The 25,011-nt window shown below is 35.3% G+C and overlaps 1 protein-coding gene across 3 annotated transcripts in view; it reads left to right on the forward strand.

Annotated features, from left to right (window-relative positions):
* The window catches only part of Tenm1 (teneurin transmembrane protein 1), a 556,980-nt gene that overhangs the window by 471,983 nt on the left and 59,986 nt on the right, over positions 1 to 25,011 (forward strand). For all 3 annotated transcript variants that reach the window (XM_077793578.1, XM_077793579.1, XM_077793580.1), the window contains one exon: positions 20,452 to 20,606. In XM_077793578.1, the coding sequence (XP_077649704.1) occupies positions 20,452 to 20,606 (155 nt within the window). The remainder of the gene's footprint in view (positions 1 to 20,451; positions 20,607 to 25,011) is intronic.

Consider the following 25,011-nt stretch of genomic DNA (forward strand, 5'->3'; position numbering starts at 1 on the left):
TCACTAATGATTTAAGTTATATGCATGTAAGAAGGACACTGCTGCTTCTTTTTAATCAAGAAAAAAGCAGATTTTTACAGGGTATCTAAGTTAGATGGATCTAAGCAGCAAACTGGTAAAGTGGAAGATGTTTGAAATGTCTTCTCTTACTTTTGTCTTCCATGATTCCCTGCAACTCGTACCCTGTCTCTCCTAGATAGAAATATACCCTTTCCTTTTCTATAACACCTAGTCAGAACTGGGTGGGAATACAATAGTATGTTAAAGGAGAATGGGGCCATGGGAGAAGTATTTTATCACTGGTATTGTTTAGAATTTCCAATGGATGATGTTAGTAAAAACAGAGCTACTATTCATCAGGCTCCTTATCATTTTAATGTTTCTACAAGAAGTACAAAGTGTGCCCCACAGCCCACAAACCTTGGTACACCACTGTAGGTAGAAAGAAAAATACAAAATAATGTTCATTGAAAAGTTCAGGACACAAATCTGTATGTTCTGTGTGGTGCTACATCTGTAAGGGTACAATTATATATTTACATAAAGAGAAAAATGTTTGGAAGCAAATATATCTACATGTTAGCAATGATAATTTCTGAAGAATGAATGATAATTGATTTTATTTTCTCTTTCATTTTCTGACCATTTATTTTTATAAGTCAACAAAAGACAATAATGCTATTTTTCAAATGATCAAATGCTTAGTTATGAAATAAAATATAGCTTTGTATTATTCTTTAAAAATAGGTTGTTAGGGCTGGGGTTATGGCTCAGTAGTAGAGCACTCGCCTAGCATGTGTGAGGCCTTAGGTTTGATCTCAGCACCATATAAAAGTAAATAAGTAAAATAAAGCTATTGTGTCCAACTACAACTAAAAAATAAATATTTTTTTTAAAAATAGGTTATTATTATTCTTTGGGGGGGTACTGGGGATTTAAATCAGGGAAGCTTAACCACTGAGCCACATTCCCAGCCCTTTTTATTTTGAAACAAAACAAGGTCTAAATTGATGAGGCTGGTCTTGAACTTCGGATGCTTCTGCCTCAGCCTCCCAAATTGCTGAATACAGGCATGTGCCACTAAGCCCAGCCTCAAAAATAGGTTATTCTCTGTCTCTGTCTCTGTCTCTCTCTCTCTCTCTCTCTCTCTCTCTCTCTCACACACACACACACACACACACACACACACACACACACACACACAGTCCTGTCCTGTGGCCTGATCTCTGAGGACTCAGGTCTCTGCTTTAATGGGTGATAGCATTCCAAAGGAGTGGCATAGTTCTGATGGTTGACAATGGGTTATTCTCATCTGAATATGTTACTGGACACCTGCTGAAGGGATAATACCATAAGTCAAAAAAGAAACCTAAATGGAAAACCTTGGAATCCTGATACATCAATAGTAAAAGATATTAATTGCACCTATTTTTAAAAGAGTAGTATAAAGAAAAAATTTAAATGATCCATAATCTCATCATCTAGATAAGCCCTCCTTGTATTGAGAAATAAAAAAATATTTAATTTTTGAACTGTATAGAAAAATGCAAAAAGAAACTTTTAAGCTTATTTACCACAAACACACTTCAGTCCCTCTCTCCAATTTTAACAGTTTCTTGAGATTCTTCTAGACCTTTATATTTACTTTTTCTTATGTGTAAAGAATCATACCATATGGATTACTCTTCACCATGCTTCTTTCATTTAATAATATATCTTGAAAATCTTTCCATAAAAGCATGTACATAATTACCTCTTTGTTTTTAAGAGCTGCTTAATATTATAACATATGGAATTATCATAATTTATTAAGCTGGTTGCATCTTGATGAACTTTTTTATTTTAATCTTTTATTATTACAGTTCCACAGTGAACAATCTAGTTCATGCATTTTGGAGAACTTTTGTGAATATATGGCATTAAATTTTAATAGTAGTGCATATTACCAAATCATCCTCACAAAAGATGAATATATTTGTACTTTCACTCATAGTATTTAAGAGTACTTGTTTTCCATACCTTCAGTGGTTCTGAATATAAACTTTATATTGAATGCATGTGCATCTGATCAGTGGGAAATAGTATCTTGTAGCTTCAATTTGTATTCTATTAATTATCAATGAAGTTGAGTGCCATTTTCACATGTTTTGTGACCATTTTTATTTTCTTTTTGGTAAGCTTGCTTTCATATCCTTTGCTAACTTTTCTATCAAGGTCATTCAGGTTTTGAAAAATAAGAAAAACATCCCTTTGTTTCTCATATGTATTACAAATATTTTTTCCAATTTGTTATCCCTCCCCCTCCTTTTTTCATTTTTCATGCTGGGGATAAAATTCGAGATCTTGCACATTGGAGGCAGCTACTCTACCCCTGAGGTCCATCCCCAGCCACTAAACATTCTATAGAGATTTTCAAACTTGATAGCATTAGGTTATCAATATATTTCCTTAATGTCTCTACAGTTTGTGTCCTGATAAAAAGTCCTCCAATGATTGTTATTTTTTAAGGCAGGCTTTTCAGTGAACCTTAAATCATTTTATGTGTTTTTCCCATTTAAGCCCTTTGAAATTTGGAAAATTTAGGAACTATTTAAAAAAGTTAAAACCAGAAACTTCAGAATCACATATATAAAATTATCTTTGAATCTATTTTGAATCCATCTCTGAGTTGCTGTTTTCTCATCTGTAAAATGGAAATAGCACCTACCTTTTTTATAGGGTTATATAGGATGAAATTATACAAAGATGAATTCAACTATTACTTTGCACAGATAAATTATGATGATGAGAAAAAGGATAAAATTTGAAATATATTTTAGAATACTTAGTATATATATTATTAACTAGATTATTTTCAAGATTAGTAATTAATGTTTTGTTTTCAAAGTTGTTTGTATTCATATTCTCTTATTTCAAACTTCATTGATTGGATATACACAGCTGCAATTTAATTCTAAACCTTGCAAAACTAACTATCCAACTAAAGAGCAAAAATGGCAACCATGTCAGAGAGAGAGTTACTGGGAAGTACTTGGCTGAAAAAAAAAATTGTATGGAAAGTCACAAGTCCACACGGGGTAAGGAGACAAGTGCTAAAAATATTCATTAAAGTAGAAAAATAGAAACCATCTAATAATAAGTGCTTAGTCAAATGATGGAACACTATACAACAGAAAAAAAGAAAGAAGTAGGTCTCCATGCAAAAGCATCCATAGGCACAAAAACATATCATTGGATGAATAAAAGAGAAAATTGCAAAAGGATATATAAAATATTATATAATTTACATATTTGTTATAGTAAAATAAACAGTTAATAATATAATTTTAACCATTTTTAAATTTACAGTTCTGAAACATTAAGTATATTCATATTACTATGCAACCATTATGACATCTATTTCCTACATCTTTTTTGGTTCTGGAGGTGGAACCCTGGGCTTCATGCATGCTAAACACATGTACTACCATTGAGCTATACTCTAAGCCTACCTACACAAATTTTTGAAGCAGAAAAACAATACCATATATTATTTGTGGATGTACACATTAGAAAATTTATAAAAGCGTGTATAGGAAGATACTAATTTCAAGATAGTGGTTACCTCTAGGGAAGGAAGGAAAAAGGGTAAAGGGATAAGGAGATGTGGTTTTATCTCTATCAATAACATTTCCTTTTTGTAAAAGATATGTGAACAAAATGTCAGTACTTATTAAATCCTGGTGATGGATAAATGGCAGTCTATAGTATCATTTTCCAACTTGTATTCATTTTAAATGTTTCATAATTTTGAAACACAAAAAAAGAAGTTTGAGAAAGCAACTTAAAGTTTTATGTCTGGCCATTCTATTTCAAAAATTGATTTATTTTGTTTCAAATAAGGTTTTCATTCATAAAGAGATGATAAAGTATTTAATGACCTGTAAGGTATATGTATCTACATGAGACCAGTCTTCAAGGCCTCCTGTAATGACTGATATTAATCTCTTATTTTTTTAACTGACTGAATTTAAGGCTCTTCCATTAGTGAATCAGCACATCTAGTTATGTGTCATGTGGAATTCCCTAAACGTCTGATCATGAACTTCCTGGAAGAGCCTGAATATAGTCAATTTTATCATTGAACAACAAAAAAAAAGTCACTGTTTCCTTGGGAGTGAGTTCTGGCCCATTTAAAGTTTTTTTCCCTGAGGAGTTACAGGCTTAGTAACTCAAAAGTGAGGTCATCTTCAAGCCTCAACTATCAAAGCCCAGCCAGGAAGCCCCAGTGTTATTTGCTCTATTTTTCTTCCAGTTTTATTTGCTAGCTATTCCATTTGGTTTTTCAAAAATCTTGTTAGACTGTGTAATGGGTTTTGGGGAAAAGGAAGGTGGGTAGGTGCCCCATTTTACCAGTATTTACTCAGGAAGGGAAGCTGATTACAGTGGTAATTTCCCTGAGTGGGCAGGAATCATTTCTCATTTTGGAAGGCATCTCTAACCCAAGGAAATTGAAGCCATAGTAGTAGATTGATGAGTCTGTTTTGTCCTTCCCCAAGCCAAAATTCATCAGAATGTATTCTGCCAGGACTACCTACATTGGTTTCCACAATCCTTTCTCTGTGTTCTCTTAAACAAAGTAAAATCCAAACTGCAGAAAAGCTCCTGCTCCAGCCCTGCTTTAGGACTTTGAATCTTGTACAGGATACCTTCTCATCTTTCCCAGAGTAGTAAAACTGGGGGCATTTCTGAGGAAACTGAACTGAGAAAAGACTATATCTTAATGTCTTCTGATTTTAGCTCATTAAGCTTGGAATTTAAAAAAAAAAACAGAGCAACAGTTAAAACCCTCTTTTTTACTAATACTGGGCACTGTTTTATTTCCCAAGTATATCTGGTCCAGTTTTAATAGTATGGCTTTATTCAAATAATCAATGTGAATGTTTTAAAAGAAAATAGTCAATTAAGAGATGACCAAAACTACTGGCTCTTGAATTAGCCATAAATTATATGTTCCTAGTTCCTGGAAATTCTGGAGGTGTTTGAACTATTGGATTAATAACCATTGCAGTTGCAAAAATGGTATGTGACATTATTTTAATATGCCTCCATTTGGTTTTGTTTTACTTCCTTTATAAAAGTCACTGGCTATTATTAATTACTTTTTTAATTGCTCAAATTGTTCTGTTTCTAATAAAGATCTTAGTCATTAATTCTATAAACATAAAAAGTACTCCCGCAATGCAAGAACTATGTTAATACTGTAGTTCAACACTGTGACCATTGATTGTTACACAAAATCCTCCTGGTTATTCGACAGGTATCAAGAGATGCTGTCATCTTAATTAATAGTTCTAAACTATTTAACTGATGTCAATAAGACACCAGTGCCAATGGTCTTGCTTTCCTATTCATAAGACTCCCACTGGTTTTAGCTATTCTGTCAAACCCACATCATGGTCCCAGTATATCTTGTTAGAAAAAGAACAATGTTTCCTGAGATCAACTGTTTTGTTAAGCTTTTCAAGCAGCAAATTCAAGATTTATAAGTGAAGTAAAATGATATGGCCCCTGCCATGGAGTGGAATATAAGGTGGTTGAGGAGGCAAGGGAGAGACTCATTAAAGAAGACCATAATCCAGCATTAAGTTTTGTGATATAAACTTTAAATATTACAAGGGTTCAGGGAATGGAAAATGGATTGGGATCTGGATAGAAAGGGAGAGGGAAATAAGGAGAAAAAGGAAGATGTAGAGGAAAAGAAATGAAATTGAAAAAAAGCTGGACACAAGGGTAAAGAAAAACTGGGAAATGGATTTTAACCTCTATTCCTAATAAGTCAAGTGAACTCCAAAAGAAATAAGAAATCAAAGATTAAGGTACATCCATAAGACACTAATTTTAAAAAATCTATAAGTAAATAGCAGAAAAGTCAGTCGAGAGAAGGGAATGGGGTGGGAGGAAGGGAAGGAAAGGGGAAGTACTGGGGACTTAATTAGACAAATTATATTCCATAATTATGTCAGAGTATATTCTATTGTCATGTATAACTAAAACTCAGTTTAAAAAAAGAATAAGGTAAAGGAGAGAAGGTAGGGCAGTGGAAAATAAAGTAGTGACAAGACCAATGAAATTGCTTGATATAATTGACAGGGAAATACTTCCATCAAGATATTTGAAAGCGCTTGAATCAGTTTGTGTATCAAAATTCTTGAGGCTTGTTCTATGCCTTGAAAGATGAACCGATTTGAATCCTAGGGAAAAAGATCATTTCAGGCTCAGGGAATAGTGCAGGCAAAGCTATGATGAAGGGAAAGAGAGTGGTGTATTATACGGGATCATATACAAACAGATCATCACTATCAGCCTAGAGGAGATACTAACAGAATTACACACAGGGCTCCTGGCATCTAAGTCGAACCATGTTGAAGCAGGTAATCATATAACAGATAAACCAGAGCATGATACTAGAAAACTGTTAATCAAAAACATAAATAATTGTTAACAACACTTGTGTTAACCTTTTGGAAAGATTTCACAGACAGAACAGCTGTTATTTGATTTGGCCTTTACAGTAATCCACTGATATGGGCAGCTCGGCTTTTATTCTCACCATAGACAAAGGCAAAAACCTGAACTGGGGGAGAATATGTAAATTCATTTGAATCACATTCTCACAAGCAGATCTTCCACCTTCTACCACCAGCCTCTACACTCTTTCCTTCTCCTCTCATGTCTCTCATGAACTTATGTTTGTGGTTGAAAAGCTTAGAGGTAAAAGGTAAGGAGATAGCCTCAGAAAGCCCAGTCTCATGAAGACAAGGCTAAGGAAGTTGTCAACCCCTTTGAACAAGGTATTCAGCATTTTCCATAACTTTGGGTATAACCTTCTCATGCCCACAGATTGTCAAACTTGTAGGTCAGAGTGTGGAAAAGAGAAAACAGTACAATGAATTGTTTGTCTCATAAAAACTAATTCGACTATCTTTTGCTTTTACTCAGCTGTTGTGTGTGTGTGTGCATACGTGCATGCTGTTGCTGCATTCGTGTATTATTGATTGAGCCCAAATCAGCCCTCCTACATGTCTCTTGAACTTCCATTAGAAAGGCTAAATAACTGTATTTACACCGTGCCTTCCCTTTCACAAATGACTCTACCACTGGGTGAACTTCTGTTTGCATTAGCTTCATTAGTCAAGATGTACAGATATTTGAAGAATTTAAAATGGGCCTTCTGTGTTGTTTTGAATGAGCAAATAATTATTCTATAGAAATTTTAATTCTTCTTGAGTTTGCCTACTTTGTGAATAGTAAGCACTGTTGGATTGGTTCCTCATATCCTGCTTTTATTGAGTATTCAGGACAAGGTATTCTACTTAGTTTGCTTTTTTATTAGAACCTCTTGGATGCTCACATACCTTGAGAGAGACTTATTTTCCCTAGAGTGGAACAACTGCAATTAGTTTTTTGCTGCTCCATGGGCAATAAATGAACTTTACTTCCTTGGGCTAATTGTTCACATAAGGATCTTGTGAGGTGGTTTGTTTTCTTAAAATGATAGAAGCATTACTTCAAAATGTATCTGAGTTGTGTCCTATATACAGTTGCTTGATGTTTGAAGAATTTTTAAGGGGGGGGGGGGCAATAAAATTTTCAGCTCAGATTTAGTAAACCTCATTTATCTTAGACCATACTAAGTACTGTGTACTGAATTCCCTTAAATCTCACTCTCCACAAATCTTTTGGGCAGGAATTATAGCACAAAAAATAAAACAAAGTGTATACATTTTGATCTGAACTAGAACATTCTACTTACCCAAGTCTCTCTTACAGACTTGGGTACAAGTCTTACACACACACACACACACACACACACACACACTATAAAGCCAGGAAAACTAACTCATATCATTATTAGTGTCTGGTTTCACTTTTAAATGTTGAAATACCACTATGACCCTTGGCCCAGAATCTTCCTTAGCCAATTGCAAAGCATGGAGCTTGATTTATTTCATTCTCTGTATGAAAACTTTAACCATCTTATAAAAGCTTGAAGGTTTTTACATCAATAGTTCAATAGTACAGTATTTCCCCTGAGCTAACAAAATTGTTTTCAACTACTGCCTTGTCTCTGTGGTGAATCCAACATAGGGCACTGTGCTGGCAAAGGTTACATAAGACTTTGTGGACTAACATCTTATTCTGTTTATCTCTCCAACATAGAAAAGCTTAAAATGTTTAAACAGGGCCTGCATAGAAATCTTTGTCTATGGGGCCAGGGTTGTGGCTCAGTGGTAGAGTACTTGCCTAGCATGCATGAGGCACTGGGTTCGATCCTCAGCACCACATGAAAATAAAATAAAATAAAGGTCTAAAAAATTTTTGTCTATCATTCTAGGCTTAGAAAAGTCACTTTCAGAAAGAATAACAGCAATGACTATGCAATTCGGACACTACTTAGCGCTCCCATACTTTATCCTCTTCAAAGTGTTTTCATTCCATTGGCTCCTGTGAGCTTCATAGAATTTTGCCCTGTGTAATAAGTAATAATGTATGGGCTAGGAAATCAAGATGCTGAGTGGTAAAATGCCTTATCCAAAGTCCTACAGCTGATGTTTAGGATAAGACAGACTGAAACACAGATCCCCAAACTAACCTTAGAGCCAGTGTTCTCTCTGCTTTTCCTTATATAGTATGTAGTGAAACAAATTAAGGTAAAATCTTGAGACATCTCTGTTTCTTTATAACTTTTGACATATACTAAGGTTGAACAAGATTACAAGATCACAACAAGGCTGTGTTGAGAGAGCAAAATGGATTTGGTGTGGTGAGGGAGCACTGTTATTCAGTATAGCTACCCATATAGATCACATTTATTTGCAGTTAATTTAATCTGTGGTCCTTCATCTATTTCCTGATTGTCAACCCCCCCTCTTTCCATACTATAATCATCACTAATTGTTAGGTGCTATACTCTTCTTAAAGGTCTTGGGAGAAGGAGATTATCATTGCATCCTTTCTAAACACATTTTTAGAGACATTTGTATGTACTTTTGACCTCCTGGCATGCTTTACTTTATTCAAGTTAGATGTATTTCAACATAAACATGTGGAAATTTAGTCTATAATTCAGGAAGATTTATTGAACATTTTTGTCCAAGCCTGGATTTGTTGAGATATAAAAAGAAGTCACAAAATCAAGTTCTTGCCCTCGAGGAGCTTAGCTTAGATAGCAGGATTGGAAAATTCACATTAAAAATGCATAAATAAGCAGAGGAAAGAGAGAAGAGCTGTGGTATAAAGCTGACCAAATTATGTTGTGTACATATATTAATATCACAATGCATTCCAATTATATGTATAACAATAATGTACCAATTTTAAAAAAAATAAATAAATAGAAGGAAGACCAATAGAGTAGAAGAAGGGGATCAGGGTAGGGAGGAGTGAAGGAAAGGGGGTAGAACTAACTAGGAATTGAAATGGGGCAAATAATTGTGTGTATTCATGAATACATCAAAATGAACTCCACTATTATGTATAACCATAGTACACTAAAAAGAAAAAGTCTTCAAAAATCTCAAAAAATATGTAAGCAACAGCTTCTATGGTTTAAAAACAAGAGAGACAATGATGAATTGGGGTTTTCAGAGAAGACTTCATGAAAAAGGAGCATATTGATGTTACAGAAGCTGAGACAATAGAGGTTTCCAGAGGCTGAAGAGAATATGGGACAGGGGTGAAAGTTGGTCACTAGGTACTAAATCGCAGATGGAAGGAATAAGTTCTGATGTTTTGTTACAGAGAAGGGTAACTAATAATTTACTATACATTCCAAAAGGCTAGAAGAAAGGATCTTAAATGTTTTACCACAAGGAAATAGCAAATGTCTGAGGAGATAGGTTTACTCTAATTTGAACATTACACAATGGTACATTATTGAAATATTATATGGCATCCCATTATAAGAACCATCTTATAAAAGCCTTGAAATGTGAATATGATTTTGGGCTGATGAATTTTGGGCTGCTAAAAACTATATTAAACATATGTACATAATTTTGGAGTCTTAACAAACCAATAATGTGTTTCTTATTCACATCACAGTCCAATATGCATTGCCAGGTGGTGGGAGGTAGACTCTCTGCTCCAAACAGTTATTCAGGGAACCAGTCTTCTTCCATCTAGTGGATCCTAAATACCTTAGGCCTTGGAATCTTCCACTAGCCAGCCTACAGGAGAAGGGGGAGATTTATAGAGGAACTCAACAGAGTTTTTGTTAGGGGTCAGGTCTAGAAGTGACATACAACACTTCTGCCTACACGTAACTGTAGAAGAAGCTAGGAAATGCAATCTAACTTTATTCTCAGAAGGAAAAAAATGAATGACCTGAGTATATAGCACTGTCTGAACCATACTGAAGAGGAAATGACTTTCTAAAAGAGAAATGAAGAAGAGAAATGGGGCCAGAGCAAAAGCAAGATGAATTCAACTTGGACACCTACTTTTCTGGCTGATTTGACTAAATCTGATGAGGTAACTTGTCACAAACTATGGGATTTCGTCTTGGTGGGAACAAAAGAGAGTGTGTTCTTAAACAGAATTACATCAACATTTATTCAAGTATTTCATTTTCCAGTGCTGTGAATCACAACTAGCTTTGGTTGTCTTTGGTTTCATGGTTCTTTTACCAAGACATAACTTTTTTAAAAGATTTTTTTAGCTGTAGATGAACACAATACCTTTATTTTATTTATTTATTTTTATGTGCTGCTGAGGATCAAACCCAGTGCCTCACTCGTGCCAGGCAAGTGCTCTGCCACTGAGCCACAACCCCAGCTCCAAGACATAACTTTTAACAGCAGTGCTCAATTAATTATTTAGAACTCTAAATTAATAGATCTGCTCTGGTTACAGCAGCCTCTTCAGTGTTGATATATCCTTCCTGATTATCCTATAGCAAGCATCATGAGCTGGAAAGTCAAGGATCAAATCCAGTTCATATAATATATATAATATAATATATATATAATTCATTTGGTTTCATTTTTTAAAAAATGAAACATTTAGGTGGGAAATGCTCTCTTTTAGTTAACCTTCATTTCCCCTATAACCTATATGGTCTAATTCCTGGCTTAACTTTACATTTTTTTTTTTTAAAGAGAGAGTGAGAGAGAGAGAGAGAGAGAATTTTTAATATTTATTTTTTAGTTCTCGGCGGACACAACATCTTTGTTGGTATGTGGTGCTGAGGATCGAACCCGGGTCGCACGCATGCCAGGCGAGCGCGCTACCACTGAGCCACATCTCCAGCCCCTTAACTTTACATTTATATCACCTACCAGACCACTGACAGCATATGAGTTTCTGGGACCTCCTCTTTAAGTGTGAGCTCATATAATAATAACTAAGTTATTAAACTCCTCACCACATGGGAACTCTCAATACTTCCACCAAGTTCATCAACTTTGTGGGGATGAAGCTACAGAATATATTTGAAGAATAATTCCAAAGAAGTCTAGGTCATGTACAGGAATACAAAGATACTTAACAATATTTTGCATGGATCCCTTTGACAATCTAACATAACCAATGGACCCTCTTCCTATGAAAGTACCCTTAAACCAAACATTTTTCAGGTAATCTCATGGAGTTTCGGAACCTTCTTAAACTAGTCTTATATGGTACTCCTATGGGTAAAGCAATTGGTAGCCTATTTGAACTAAACAATATAGTAAGTGATTAAGAGAACTATCATTGAACTCAGAAAAACATGAACTAGTATGTAACCTAGAGTTAGTCACTTTACTTCTCTGCATTTCCATTTTTTCACCAAAAAAGGAAAATAATATCTACTCCCAAGTCTATTATGAGGATTAAGTAAGAAAATACATGTAAAGAATTCAGCACAGCACCTGAAATATCACAGTACCCTCAGCAAATGGAAATAGTTATCATCTATATTAGTCATACTTCATGAATTTTCAGTGTTGTTTACCTGGATTTCATAGTAGAATCATAAGAAATTGAATGCTTCCTTTAGATTTTAGCTTACACATCACTCAACACAGATATCACTCACAACCTTAATATCCCCAGCCCAGTCCCCAAGGCTGCTCCCATAGCACCCTGAACTTGCCCCAAACTAGTGCTTATCCAATGGCTTTATGCCTGATTATTTGTCCATCCCACTGACATTTCTGAGCTCCTCAAGGGCAATTTTTATCTGTTTTACATTGTCCTGTACTCCCAGTGTCTAGCACAGTGCCTGACATATAATAGATTTAGAATAAATTTTAAATAAATTAGTAAGTAAAGGAAAAACATCTTCCTCAGTAAGCTCTTAGAAAGTAGTGGTTGATAGAGGTAGAAGAACTGCTCATACACTTTGCCTTGCAGCAAAGCTGAAGTCTAAAACTTTGAGAGTTGAAGAAGAATACAGACCTTGTCTATGTTTCTCTCAGACAGAATTCTTGGTTAACTAGTCCACAAATCTATTGTTCCTTATGACGACTCTGAAGCCTTTTAAAGTATTTTCTGAGTCATCAAGGAAAGGATATTTTAGCCAGTAGAACATTAGTTTGAATGTTTATCATTTTAAATTTGCATTTAAATACTTTAGAAAATTACTTTTATTGGTTAAAATATACTTTCACTTTTTCATTAAACAGAATATCTAATTAAATATTTACTTGCTAATCATACAATATTATAATAAGTTTATTAAAGCCTCCTACTGGAAAAATTCTGATCTCATTGTTAACCACTCAGTGAAATCACCTCAGCTGTTCATTAAATTCTTCCTCTTTCGACTCCTAGTTACACACTTGTATCTATAAGCCCTCTGAGTTCTAGAAGCTTCATTTAGTTACTTAACAAGAGAACTTAACAGGCTTATGGTGTGGAAGTAAGTTGGCCCTTTCCGATCCCAGTGGGTAATTAAGTTGACACTAGTCAGATCAGTTGGAGAAAATACTATTCTGTCTAGTAGAGTTTCCATATATACCACATATATGATACCAATTTTCAGAGAATTGGAATGCACACAAACAAAGCAAAATATCTCTGACTTAAAAAACGCTGTAGGATCAACTGGCTAATGTCAGTTACACAGTTCAGCACTCTCAGTATTGGAGATTGAGCAGACACTATATTGAGCTTGGGACATTCCCTAGAAGTTGATTTTCACCATTTATCTCTGTCTCATAAAATTAAAGAGCAGATTGTTGCAGAAAAAAAAATCCAGTATTTCAGTTTTGTGGTTGCCAGGGCCATAGATGAAGAGAATTTTATGACTATTTTCCAAAGCTTATATTCTGAAAGAAGCTTCATTTTTCATATAGAAATAATAAAAATGTACATAGCCCCAACAGGTGTAATTTTTTAAAATTAAGTATACAGATGCCTTCTGCCAACATTTGAAATTGGCATTGTGCACAGTCCAAAACTCATCTTTGCTGTTATCTAATTTGGGATTTTACCTACTATTTTCAGGCTATTAAGTTCCACATCTGGACATGTGGTGATCACATCACCATGCCCCTGTTTCTTTAATATTGATCAGCAGCATCCTCTTCCCCAACAGGTGATAAATTTATTAGTAACTCCCCTGGCTGCCCAAGCTTTAGGCAATTGTCTTCTTAAGAATTACAGCATTTATTCATTGGAGGATAATAAGACAAGAAAGGAAGTCAAATAATTTCACCTGTAATTTGCAGCCATTTCATACAGAGAGATGCTTCACAGAGAAAAGAACCTACAGCTCAGATATTATATAATGTCCCCTACTTTGCATAAGACATTGTGAATAATTTTTTTACAAGATGCACTTTATTTATGAGCAGGTCCCTCCATAGAGGAGCTTGTTAGGGCTTAATGCTGATGAATGGAGACAGCACCATTCACACATCCAGGTTATGGTCTGTCAGTGCTTTCATTATGTGCACTAATTTACAAGGATTTATTTATTTTCTCACAAATGTAAAAATGTGCTCCAAGCTAAACATGCTGCATGGGCGTCTGATCCTGATATTTTCCTTGGTGGGGGTGGATGGGTATGGGGACTCAAGCTGTTGTGTGTTGTTCTTCCCACCTCCACGCCCACCCTTCCAGCGTCACTGTCTAAACTTGTAGTAATATCAGAGATATATTTTTTTCTTTTTATTATTTATTTATTCTAATTTGTTATACATGATGGCAGAATGTGATTCATTTCGTATTGCACATATAGAGCACAATTTTTCAAGTCACTGATTGTACACAAATATTTTCACACCATTCTTTTCTTCATACATGTAACTTAGGGTAATGATGTCTAACTCATTACACCATCATTTCTACCCCCTTGCCCCCTCCCTTCCCCTCCCTCCCCTTTGCCCTATCTAAAGTTCCTTCATTCCTCCCATGCTCCCCACCATCACCATTATGGATCAGCATCCTCACATCAAAGAAAACATCCAGCCTTTGGTTTTGGGGGATTGGCTAACTTAGCATTATATTCTCCATCTCCATCCATTTACCTGCAAATGCCATGATTTTATTCTCTTTTAATTCTAAATAATGTTCCACATTGTGTGTGTGTGTGTGTGTGTGTGTGTGTGTGTTTCCCTATCCATTCATCTAACAAAGGGCATCTGGATTCCACAATTTAGCTATTGTGAATTGTGCTGCTATAAACACTGATATGGCTGTGTCCCTGTAGTATGAAGTTTTTAAGTCCTTTGGGTATAAGCCAAGGAGTGGGATAGCTGGGTCAAATGGTGGTTCCAGTCCAAGTTTTTCAAGGAATCTCCATACTGCTTTCCAGATTGGGTGCACCAATTTGCAATCCCACCAGCAATGTATGAGTGTATGTATGACTGTACATTTTTCCCCACATCCTTGCCAATACATATTGTTGTTTGTATTCTTGATAACTGCCATTCTGACTGGAGTGAGATGAAATCTTAGAGTAGTTTTGATTTGCATTTCTCTAATTGCTAGAGATGTTGAACATTATTTCATGTTTGTTGATTGATTGTATATCTTCTTCTGAGAAGTGTCTGTTCAGTTCCTTGGCCCATTTATTGATTAGTTTTTTTTGTTTTTGTTTTTGTTTTTGTTTTGGTGTTAAGGTTTTTGAGTGTTCTATATATCTTAGAGATTCGTACTCTATCTGATGTGCTCATGGTAAAGATTTGCTCCCATTCTGTAGGTTCTCTATTCACCTCACTGATTGTTGCTTTTGCTAAGAAGCTTTTTAGTTTGAAACCATCCAATTTATTGATTCTTGGTTTTAATTCTTGTGCTATAAGAGTCTTATTAAGAAAATTGGGGCCTAATCTGACAAGATTGAGATTTGAGCCTATTTTTTATTCCATTAGGCACAAGGTCTCTGTTCTAGTGCCTAAGTCTTTGATCCACTTTGAGTTGATTTTTGGATAGGGTGAGAGATAGAGGTTTAATTTCTTTTTGCTACATATGAATTACCAGTTTTCCAGACACCATTTGTTTAAGAGGCTATCTTTTCTCCAGTGCATGTTTTTGGTGTTTTTATCTAATAGAAGATAACTGTAATTATGTGGGTTAGTCTGTGTGTCCTCTATTCTGTACCATTGGTCTACCAGTCTGTTTTGGTGCCAATACCATGCTGTTTTTGTAACTGTTACTCTGTAGTATAGTTTAATATCTGGAATAGTAATGCCATCAGCTTCACTCTTCTTGCTAAATATTGCCTTGGCTCTTCTGGGTCTCTTATTTTTCCAGATGAATTTCATGATTGCTTTTTCTATTTCTATGAGGAATGTCATTGGGATTTTGATTGGGATTGCATTAATCTGTATAGTCCTTTTGTCAGTAACATCATTTTGACAATATTAATTCTGTCTATCCAAGAGCAAGTTAGATCTTTCCATCTTCTAAGGTCTTCTTTAATTTCTTTTTTAGCATGATGTAGTTTTCATTGTAAAGGTCTTTTACCTCTTTCATTAAGTTTATTCTCTTTTTTTGAGGCTATTGTAAATGGGATGTTTTTTCCTAGTTTCTCTTTCAGTGGATTTGTCACCAATGTACATAAATGCCTTTGATTTATGGGTGTTGATTTTATATCTAGCTACTTTGCTGAATTAATTTATTAGTTCTAGGAGATTTCTGGTGGAATGTTTTGTGTCTTCTATGTATAGAATCATATCATCTGCAAATAGTGATAATTTAAGTTCTTCTTTTCCTACCCACATCCTTTTAATTTCTTTCGTCTGTCTGATTATTCTGGCTAGAGTTTCAAGAACTATGTTAAATAGAAGTGGTGACAGAGGGCATCCCTGTCTTGTTCCAATTTTTAGAGGTGATGCTTTTAATTTTTCCCATTTAGAATGATGTTGACCTGGGGCTTAGTATAGATAGCCTTTACAATGTTGAGGTATGTTCCTGATATTCCTAGTTTTTCTAGTCTTTGGAATACATCACATCAATAGACTCAAAGATAAAAATCATATGATCATCTCAAGAGATGCAGAGAAAGCACTTAATATATATTTTTTTCTTGCTTGCTTTAAACATGAATACTGGTTAAAACTTTAAACCCTGGAAATTGTTTCCTTAATGCAGATTAAATATTTCCTTATCCAAAAGCTGTGCCTTCAATCATATTTTAAGTGCTAATGAAAACACTGTCATCACATCAATGAACATGGCTATTGGTACAAACTATGTCTACAACATTGGGTAACTAGTTTTAGAGATCCAGATACAACTAGATCAAAATATGAAAGTAAATTTAATCTGAAGATCCTGCTAGCCCCAGATGGCTTTATGTTATCTGAAATCACATCCTCACCTCTGAAGAATAAAGCTTAAATATACTGGGTATGTGTTACCTCCTCCCACTCAGTCTAACAAGCAGTAATAGATCAAACTACATCACTATTCCTGGGTTATAGCAATATTCATTATAAGAAGGAAAACCTCTCCAAATAATGGACAAAAATAATTATGTTTTTCCTGCCTGGCATTTCCAATTTGATTTTTATCCTCAGCGAAAATTAAACACCCCTTAAATTCCACCAGCAAAGAGTTTGTAAAACTAGTTTTTTTGGGAAATAGTTTGGGTGTTGGATGGTTGCTTGTCTTATAACAGAAGGAAAATATGTACATTTAAAATGTGCCCAGGTGCATTTATAAAGCACATATCCCCCAGTTTTCTCAAAGTCCGTGGTACTATTTCTTTTTCAACCCCAAGTCTAAGTATAACCCAACTGAAGTTAACTAGAGAGTCTCAAGGAAAAAGGAGTGTGTTTGGAATTTGGAACATGATAAAATAAGTTGCTACACAAATATATAAAAGGAGAATATTCTACAAACTGTCAGTGGAATAAGCCCTGAAGGCAAATACAGTAGTGAGTATTTAATAAACCCAGACTTATTTCAAAGGGCACTCATCTGTGGAACTCAGCTGACATGAACAGAGAGAGATAAGTTCACATTGTTTAAAACTTCACAAAGGTTAAAGGCAAGGAAACCAGGTATAGTCCAAGATTATTCTTCCTGGGTCATTCCAAATCCTGAACCCTGATGGGGATATTAAGTGTAGTAGTTAAGGAATAGAATTGTCCTTCTCTATTGTCAGTATAAATATACTGACAGTTACAGTTAGAATCTGAAATGTCCTGCGAAAGTCCCATGTGTCAAAGGTCCTATGTGTTGCTCTTTCACGTAGCACTATTGACACATAGTGGAAACTTTAAGAATTGGGAATTATTGGGAGGTCTTCTGGTCATTGAAGTTATGCCCTTGAGTGGGACCTCACTCCTTCCTCTTTTTTACTTCTAGCTGTAAAGGTCTTCATGAATCCTACCCTCCCACCATGATGAGATACCTCACCACAGGCCCAAAAGCAATGGGGCCAACTAACCATGGGCTACAATTCTGACCTAAGCCAAAATAAACCTATCCTCTCTTTATGTATATTATCTCAGATTTTTTGTTACAATAACAGAAAGCTGATTAATGTATCTCCACAAATACTTTAGTTAAATATACATTCATTTTCTAAAACTTTCATGAACCTGCTTAAATTTTAGAGGATCAGATTCTCTAAGTTTACCACTTTCTAATAAGAGCAACATTTAATTTTATCTTTAATACCTTACTAAAGTTTCAGAGTATTCCTCTTACTCTTGATTTCATATACCTAGAATCTTCGTCCTTTGGCTCTTAAAGGATCTATCATAGTGGCATTCACTAAATGTTTAATAAGTGATTCACAATTTCATACACTTCAAACGCATTTACTGTCACCCTTCTCTAGGCTTGAATCTTAATCCTTCAGTCCTTCCTCTTCTGATGACCAATTTTTAAATTTCACACTTAGTGCTATTTAATATAGAGGTCAGTTCATAGAAGATAGTCCTATAGCATAGGCCTGTCACAAAACAGACCAAATTTTAAGTAGTTAAAAATGTATTGTGCCAAAACACATACAAAAATAAAAGGCAGATGTTCCTCTTGATTCATCCTCAACTGGAATGTTCTGGAGAAGAAATAAATGTTCATGTGCCACTATTGTTTGACCTGCCTCATTCTTAAAAGTCTGCTTATAAACCTTAAAGGTCCTTATTGCCTCTAAAAAATGATAATGGGATTTATTGGTATAGAATTTACTTGTTTGAAAATGCTGTTTTTTTTGGAGAATTCACAAAGGCTGATGACTTTATAGGTATTCAGGGGAAGCTGAAATGAATAAGTTTTAATAAGTAAGTTTTATAGATGTTAAGGACTAGTTCTTTATAAGGAAGATAGGATTAATGAAAGCATATGATATATCCAGGTTCTAATATTAACCTTCTGCCAATAAATTTGCTCAGTAAAAATAATTTATTGTGTTTCCAAATTATCTCAGATGAGTTTATGTTTACCCAGAAAAATTAATACACGTGTATATATGCATGTAAAATCTTATATTAGAAGAAGATGATTATTTAGCACAGAAATTTCTAACTTTTACATGTGCCCAGTGAGTTTTACCAGATCTCAATAAAGGGGAGATGGAAAATGACAAATTACATACTAGTTTGAAAGTACAGTAGTCTCCTCCTTATCCACAGTTTTACTTTATACAGTTCCAGTTATCTGTGGTCAAACATGGTTCAAAAATATTAAATGGAAAATGTAATATTAACAATCAAAGGTTTTAAGTTCCACATCATTCTAAGTATCATGTTATAATCTCACACCATCCTGCTCTGTCCAGCTGGAATGTGAATCATCCCTCTGTCCAGAATATCCACACTGTATGTTATCTACTCATCAGTCACTTAGTAACTATTTAGTTATCAGATCAACTTTTGGAGTATCACAGCATTTGTGTTCAAGTAACCCCTGATGTAGAAACCTAATGCTCTGTTACAACACTTACTTACATCATTCACTTCACTTCAACTCATTATATAGGCATTGTATCATTTACATCATCACAAGAAGAAGGGTAAGTACAGTGCAATAAGATACTTTGAGAGAGATCACATTCACATAACTTTTGTTGCAGTATACGATTATAATTATTCCCTTTTCATTAAATAGTTGTGGTTAATCTCTTACTATGCCTAATTTATAAATTAAACTTTAATCCAATTTGTTAAGGACTGCCTAGGTTTTAAAACTGAGCCCTGCCTTAGTCCTGGCAAAACAGAGAAGTTGATTGGTTAGGTAATACAGATCATGTTTTTCCTATTTTACCAAAGAGGAGGCTGAAATTGAGGCTGAAATTTGGAGACAATAACTCAAAATAACACATCAGTTGTAAGTGGTATATTCAATATTAGAATCAAAGCCTTCTAACTGCTATTATACTTTCCAAGAAATAAGAGTGTAATTAACACAGTGTGCAAAAACTACTGTGAAATTTTTATTGACTTATTTTTTCTAGAAGCTTAGCCATTCCCTGTGTAATGCCATAATTTTGCTCTCCAACCCCCTCTTAATAGATAATATAGAGGGTAAAAACTCAAGCCAGTCTATCAGAATTATCACAAACCCCCTGTTAACTGAGTATGAATTGATGAACATAATTCTAATATTTTAAAAGACAGTTACTTTCTAATATAACCATGAAATAAGTAGTGGCTTAGTATGCATACCCAAGAAGAAATGTAACATATAATGCCTCTCCTGGCTTTTTCCATTTATTTTAAAGAGAATATTTTTCTGCTTGTGGAGGGAAGCAAGTATCAGGCTGATGAAAATGTAAACTGGATACAACAAAATGTTTAGACCTGGCTTTATCTCTTTATGTTATTTTTATTGTTTCTTTTTAAAATACAAAGTATGGAGTGTGTGTCCCAACAAGCCTCTCCCATTACTGTCCTGTATATGCTGAGCAAAATTGAATCCATATGTCTTTAAAATGCCTTCCAATTTCTATGGTTTCTTTCAAACTACTGATCATAGTACAAATATGACCCACCAGACTACTAATGCTCATTTGCTCTTTCCCAACAGGCATCACAGTTGATAAGCATGGATTCATTTACTTTGTGGATGGGACTATGATTCGGAGAATTAATGAGAATGCTGTGATCACAACTGTAATCGGCTCAAACGGTCTGACTTCCACACAGCCACTGAGCTGTGACTCAGGAATGGACATCACTCAGGTAGGCACCACTGGTTTTCAAGTGTTATCACTCTTTGGCATCATGGAAATGGATAACAATTTTCTCATACAGAAATTAGGTAGAAAGGAAGCCTGGTATATTTGTTATAATGCCAGATAGCAGAAGTTGCTGTTTATATGTTACTTTTTGCCCCCTCAGAAAAACTTAGTTGGGAGAAAATGGTAATGCTAGGTGGGATGTTGACATAAAAAAAGTCTCCCAAATTGGAATCAATTAGAGGATAAGGCCAATCTTGTTTACTGAACAAGATATATAATTTTATTGTTTTTAAATGAAACAATAGCTCAAATTTGGAAAAGTAGTGACTACTAAATGTCTTTAAAATATTTTTTAATGAATATGAGCATGATTTGTTGTTCACATATGTATAAACACCAAGGATGTTCTAAAGTTTACTTGAGTAAAAGCAGTATCCTCTGAGTTCTGTTTTATATTTGTTTAGCAAAATTTTTTAGCCAATAAGAAAAAATTGAGTGTGGCTATCATTTGAGTCCCAAATTCTGATATTATCACCATTATGTATATATGGGGACACTATGGAACATACCACATAGTCCCAGCACTGTGTGGATGCTTAGTCTGCACACACAACAGGTTGTGAAATAAAGGAAATAGACTAGATGATCCTCAGAGGGACTTACATTGTTCTAACATTTCATAAATCTGTGACTCTGCTAAAGCAGATTATTAGAGAATCTTTTCAAAGGAATTAGAGTAGATATTGAGAGTTTGGGGATTGGTTAGTGTCTCAGAGAGGATGGTTTGGCTGCAAATAATAAAACACTTGCCTGAAAGTAGTTTAAACAATAAGGTTTCATTATCTCACATAATAATATGACTAAAGACACTAGTAGATTTCCTTCTTGTGTCACATTGGCCAGAATTCAGTCATATGCCCTTTGCTTTCACTAGTCACTGACAAAGGGGAAATAGGATTTTTGTAGTGGATTAAGATCTTCTAGAACTGGGGAGCATTCCTTATGTGTATTGTTGTGTGATTCTTGAACCAGTATCAGTGTTCTGTTAAGCAAGGAGTTTTAAGGTTGCTGTTGCATAGGCAACTAGTGGTGTCCTCCACAGTTAGGATATTCCTGTTGCTCCATTGTCATATCACCTGAAACATAGGATAAGAAGGAAAAATAAAATGAATGCATCATTCAGAAACCTTACTTTAGTCATTAGTTCTAATATCTCCTCCCACCTATACCCAGCATGACTAATCTATAAAACACTAGAGATGTGCCTATTTAGGGTTTCTTATTCTGTGTATGCCGCCTGCCTCATCCCAGAAACTCAGAAAATAGTCAAATATTGTCAATAATAAAATGGGGAGTTGGAAAACAGACAAAATTCACAAATCATTCTTAATACAGATATGAGTGGATCAGACTGTCAAGTCCTAGAATAGTCTCAAGTTTTCTGTGATTCAAATCCTGCAGAAGGCAAAGAAAAGGAGCTTTATTTATGACAATAAAGAAGGGCATGAATATATTGGGGGGAGGGGGAAAAAGATGCATATATATGATTCACTTGTGGGGTGTTTTTAACTTAAAATATGACACTTTGTACTGTGATCAGTCAACTCTAAACAACTTATCTGTTTCTGTGTGCAAAAGTTATGCTAAAAAGAGAATCCTTTGGCTAAATAGAGCAAACATGATCCTCATCACCATAATTGCCAACATAAAAACTACCTCATCTCTTTTGGTTTGAGATGTAGACTATATGTTCTTTGAATATGTGTAGTAAGTACTCAGCAGACATATTTAACATATATGCCTGTACCAAAAGAACACTGTGGTGAAAAAAAAAATATGGAGGAGTGGTCAGAGATGAAACTAAGGTGGTTTGCATGGGTGAAATGGTGAAGGACCTTATAAGCATGATAGAGTTGTGATTTTATCCAGTGGACACTGGGAAGCCAAAAACATCATTAAGCAGGGAAATTAATTTTTAAAAGATAATTCTAGATATAATATGGAGAATAAGATGAAGCAAATCAGTGCTAGAGGCAGGGGGATCACTTAAAAGACAATTGAAGTAATGAGTGTGATGGAAATGTAGCAATGATTAGGACCTTTTGAAAAATGCCATACAAATTAAGTTGCTTTCCACTGCTTTTTGAATGTTCAGCTGATACTTCTTTGGAATACAACTCTATGGTGACACTATGATGCTGCTCAGGTTTATGACATTACATAGGCAAGCAAGGGTAATGGCTGAGTTTAAAGGATCACAGTTTTGGCTGAGGAAACTATACAGATTCTGGAAATGTTGAAGCGAAAATCAAAAAAGTTTTTTTAAATTGTAGATGGACACAATATCTTCATTTATTTATTTTTATGTGGTGCTGAGGATCGAACCCAGTGCCTTGCATGTGTGAGGCAAGCACTCTACCACTGAGCCACAGCCCCAGCACCCTCAAAGAAGTTTTGATGGAGTTAATTTCAGACTTAAAAAAGCACACAGGTGGTAGTATCATTCACTCAGAGAATACAAGAGAAGGTTTGAGCAAGGGTTGGAAGATGGGTTCTACTGGGGACATGTTGGATTTGAGGTGCCTTTTTGGCATCCAAGTAAAAATACCTGGATGTAGATCTAAATCTCAAGGTCTGAGATGCAAACTAGATTTGTCATTATTGTTTTACATATAACTATGGTGAATAGGGAAGTGGACAAGTCCTCCTAGAGAGGGTACATAACAAAAAGAAGAGAAGGCTTAGCTGGGTGCAGTGACACATGCTTGTAATCCCAGCAGCTCAGGAGTCTGAGGCACAAGGATCACAGGTTTGAAGCCACTCCCAGCAATTTAGCAAGACTGTAAGCAACCTAGTGAGACCTTTACTCAAAAAAAAAAAAAAAAGCCTAGGGATGTGGCTCAGTGGTTAAGTGCCCCTGCATTCGTAACCTGTCAAGTTAGAGGGAAACCAAAAATTTTTGTGAACCATAAAAGCCAAGGGAAGCAAGATTTTCAAGGTCACTATCAAATGCTGCTTAGAAGTCATGGAAAATATGGTGTGTGTGTGTGTGTGTGTGTTTTTTTTTCTAGAAGCCAATTGGTTTTACACCATTAGGGACTGTAATTAGAGTACCTTTTGTACAGTACTAATTAATAGGAGCTGGAGTGAGTGATAGAATGAGAAGTGAGGAAATAGATAAAGTGAAAACAGATCACTTCTTTTGAGTTGTTTGCCTGGGAAGGGTAGTCTTTGGGTTTAAAAGAAATCAGAGCTCCCATGTGTAAGCAAATCAGCACCCAGGTGGAGCACAAATGAACAAAAACTGGAGAACACTGAATGAAATCCTATGGGTGAGTGAATAGTGTTTACCAGGGGGAGGCTTGGTGTGGCACAGCTGCCTAGATGCTCAGCCATTATGGCCAAAGCTTCCTGTCTGTTTAGACAACCATGGCAGGTTGGCGACCGATGTTTCCCATGACTGTACTTAAGAACTAGGGCTATCTTCAATTTGAAAGAAGAAAGCTGAGTAGAGAACTTCACAACACCTTCCAAGAGCAAAGGCCCAGTTGTTTATAGTAGTACTTACAGTGATCCAGCTGAGCTTACGCAGCGTTCAGTTTCATATTTCAGTAAATCAAAATATATTGATGGATGAGGGCAGAGACAAATGTCTAAATGAGAGTGCATGGTTTTTGCTGACAGGAACAGACAGGGAAGAAAAAAGAAGCTTGTGATGCAGCATGAAGATTTTGAATCAGACTTTAAGAAGAGCTTACTGTTTTCTGAGACTGTGTGGTAGCACCATATATTATCAAAATATTCTGTAGAGTTCCAGCTTCTTGGAACTTTTCATGCAAAGGTTGGATAGCAATAATCTATAAATGCTTGGCATCCAGGACTTTCTGGAGTCAGGAAGATGAACCAACTAGTCTCACTTCATGAAGCCTTCTCTACAGAAGTATAACCATGTTCCTAAAGTTCCTTCTTACCTTCCCATCATTTTGAAACCAAAAAGTCACCAACAAGGAAAGTCCTATCCATGCCAGTATAATATTTGTGGAGGTTGGGAAATCATGCAACAAAATGGTCCTCTTTCTCATATTTATTTTGTCTTCTGCACTTTCTGAGACCAACTAGAGCCTCAGAAAGAAGCAATCCTCCATAGCCTGTCCTAATCTTCAGCAGATCTTGATGTCCTTTAGTAGTTCAAAGAATAACTTCCGTCACTTATTGAGAGCCTACTATAGGCCAGGAACTATGCTGAGCATCTTACTCATATTGCTGCATTTTATCTCAAACACCCAACCACCCTTGAACTAGTATATATTGTGTTGCAATCATGGAGTTAGTCATTGATACAAGCAAAATTTGAGCACAAGCTTTCTGACCTCAAGCATGCATTTTTCCAGCTTCCATATTTTCAA

Source organism: Urocitellus parryii, chromosome X (genome assembly GCF_045843805.1).
Source record: "Urocitellus parryii isolate mUroPar1 chromosome X, mUroPar1.hap1, whole genome shotgun sequence".
NCBI lineage: Eukaryota > Metazoa > Chordata > Mammalia > Rodentia > Sciuridae > Urocitellus > Urocitellus parryii.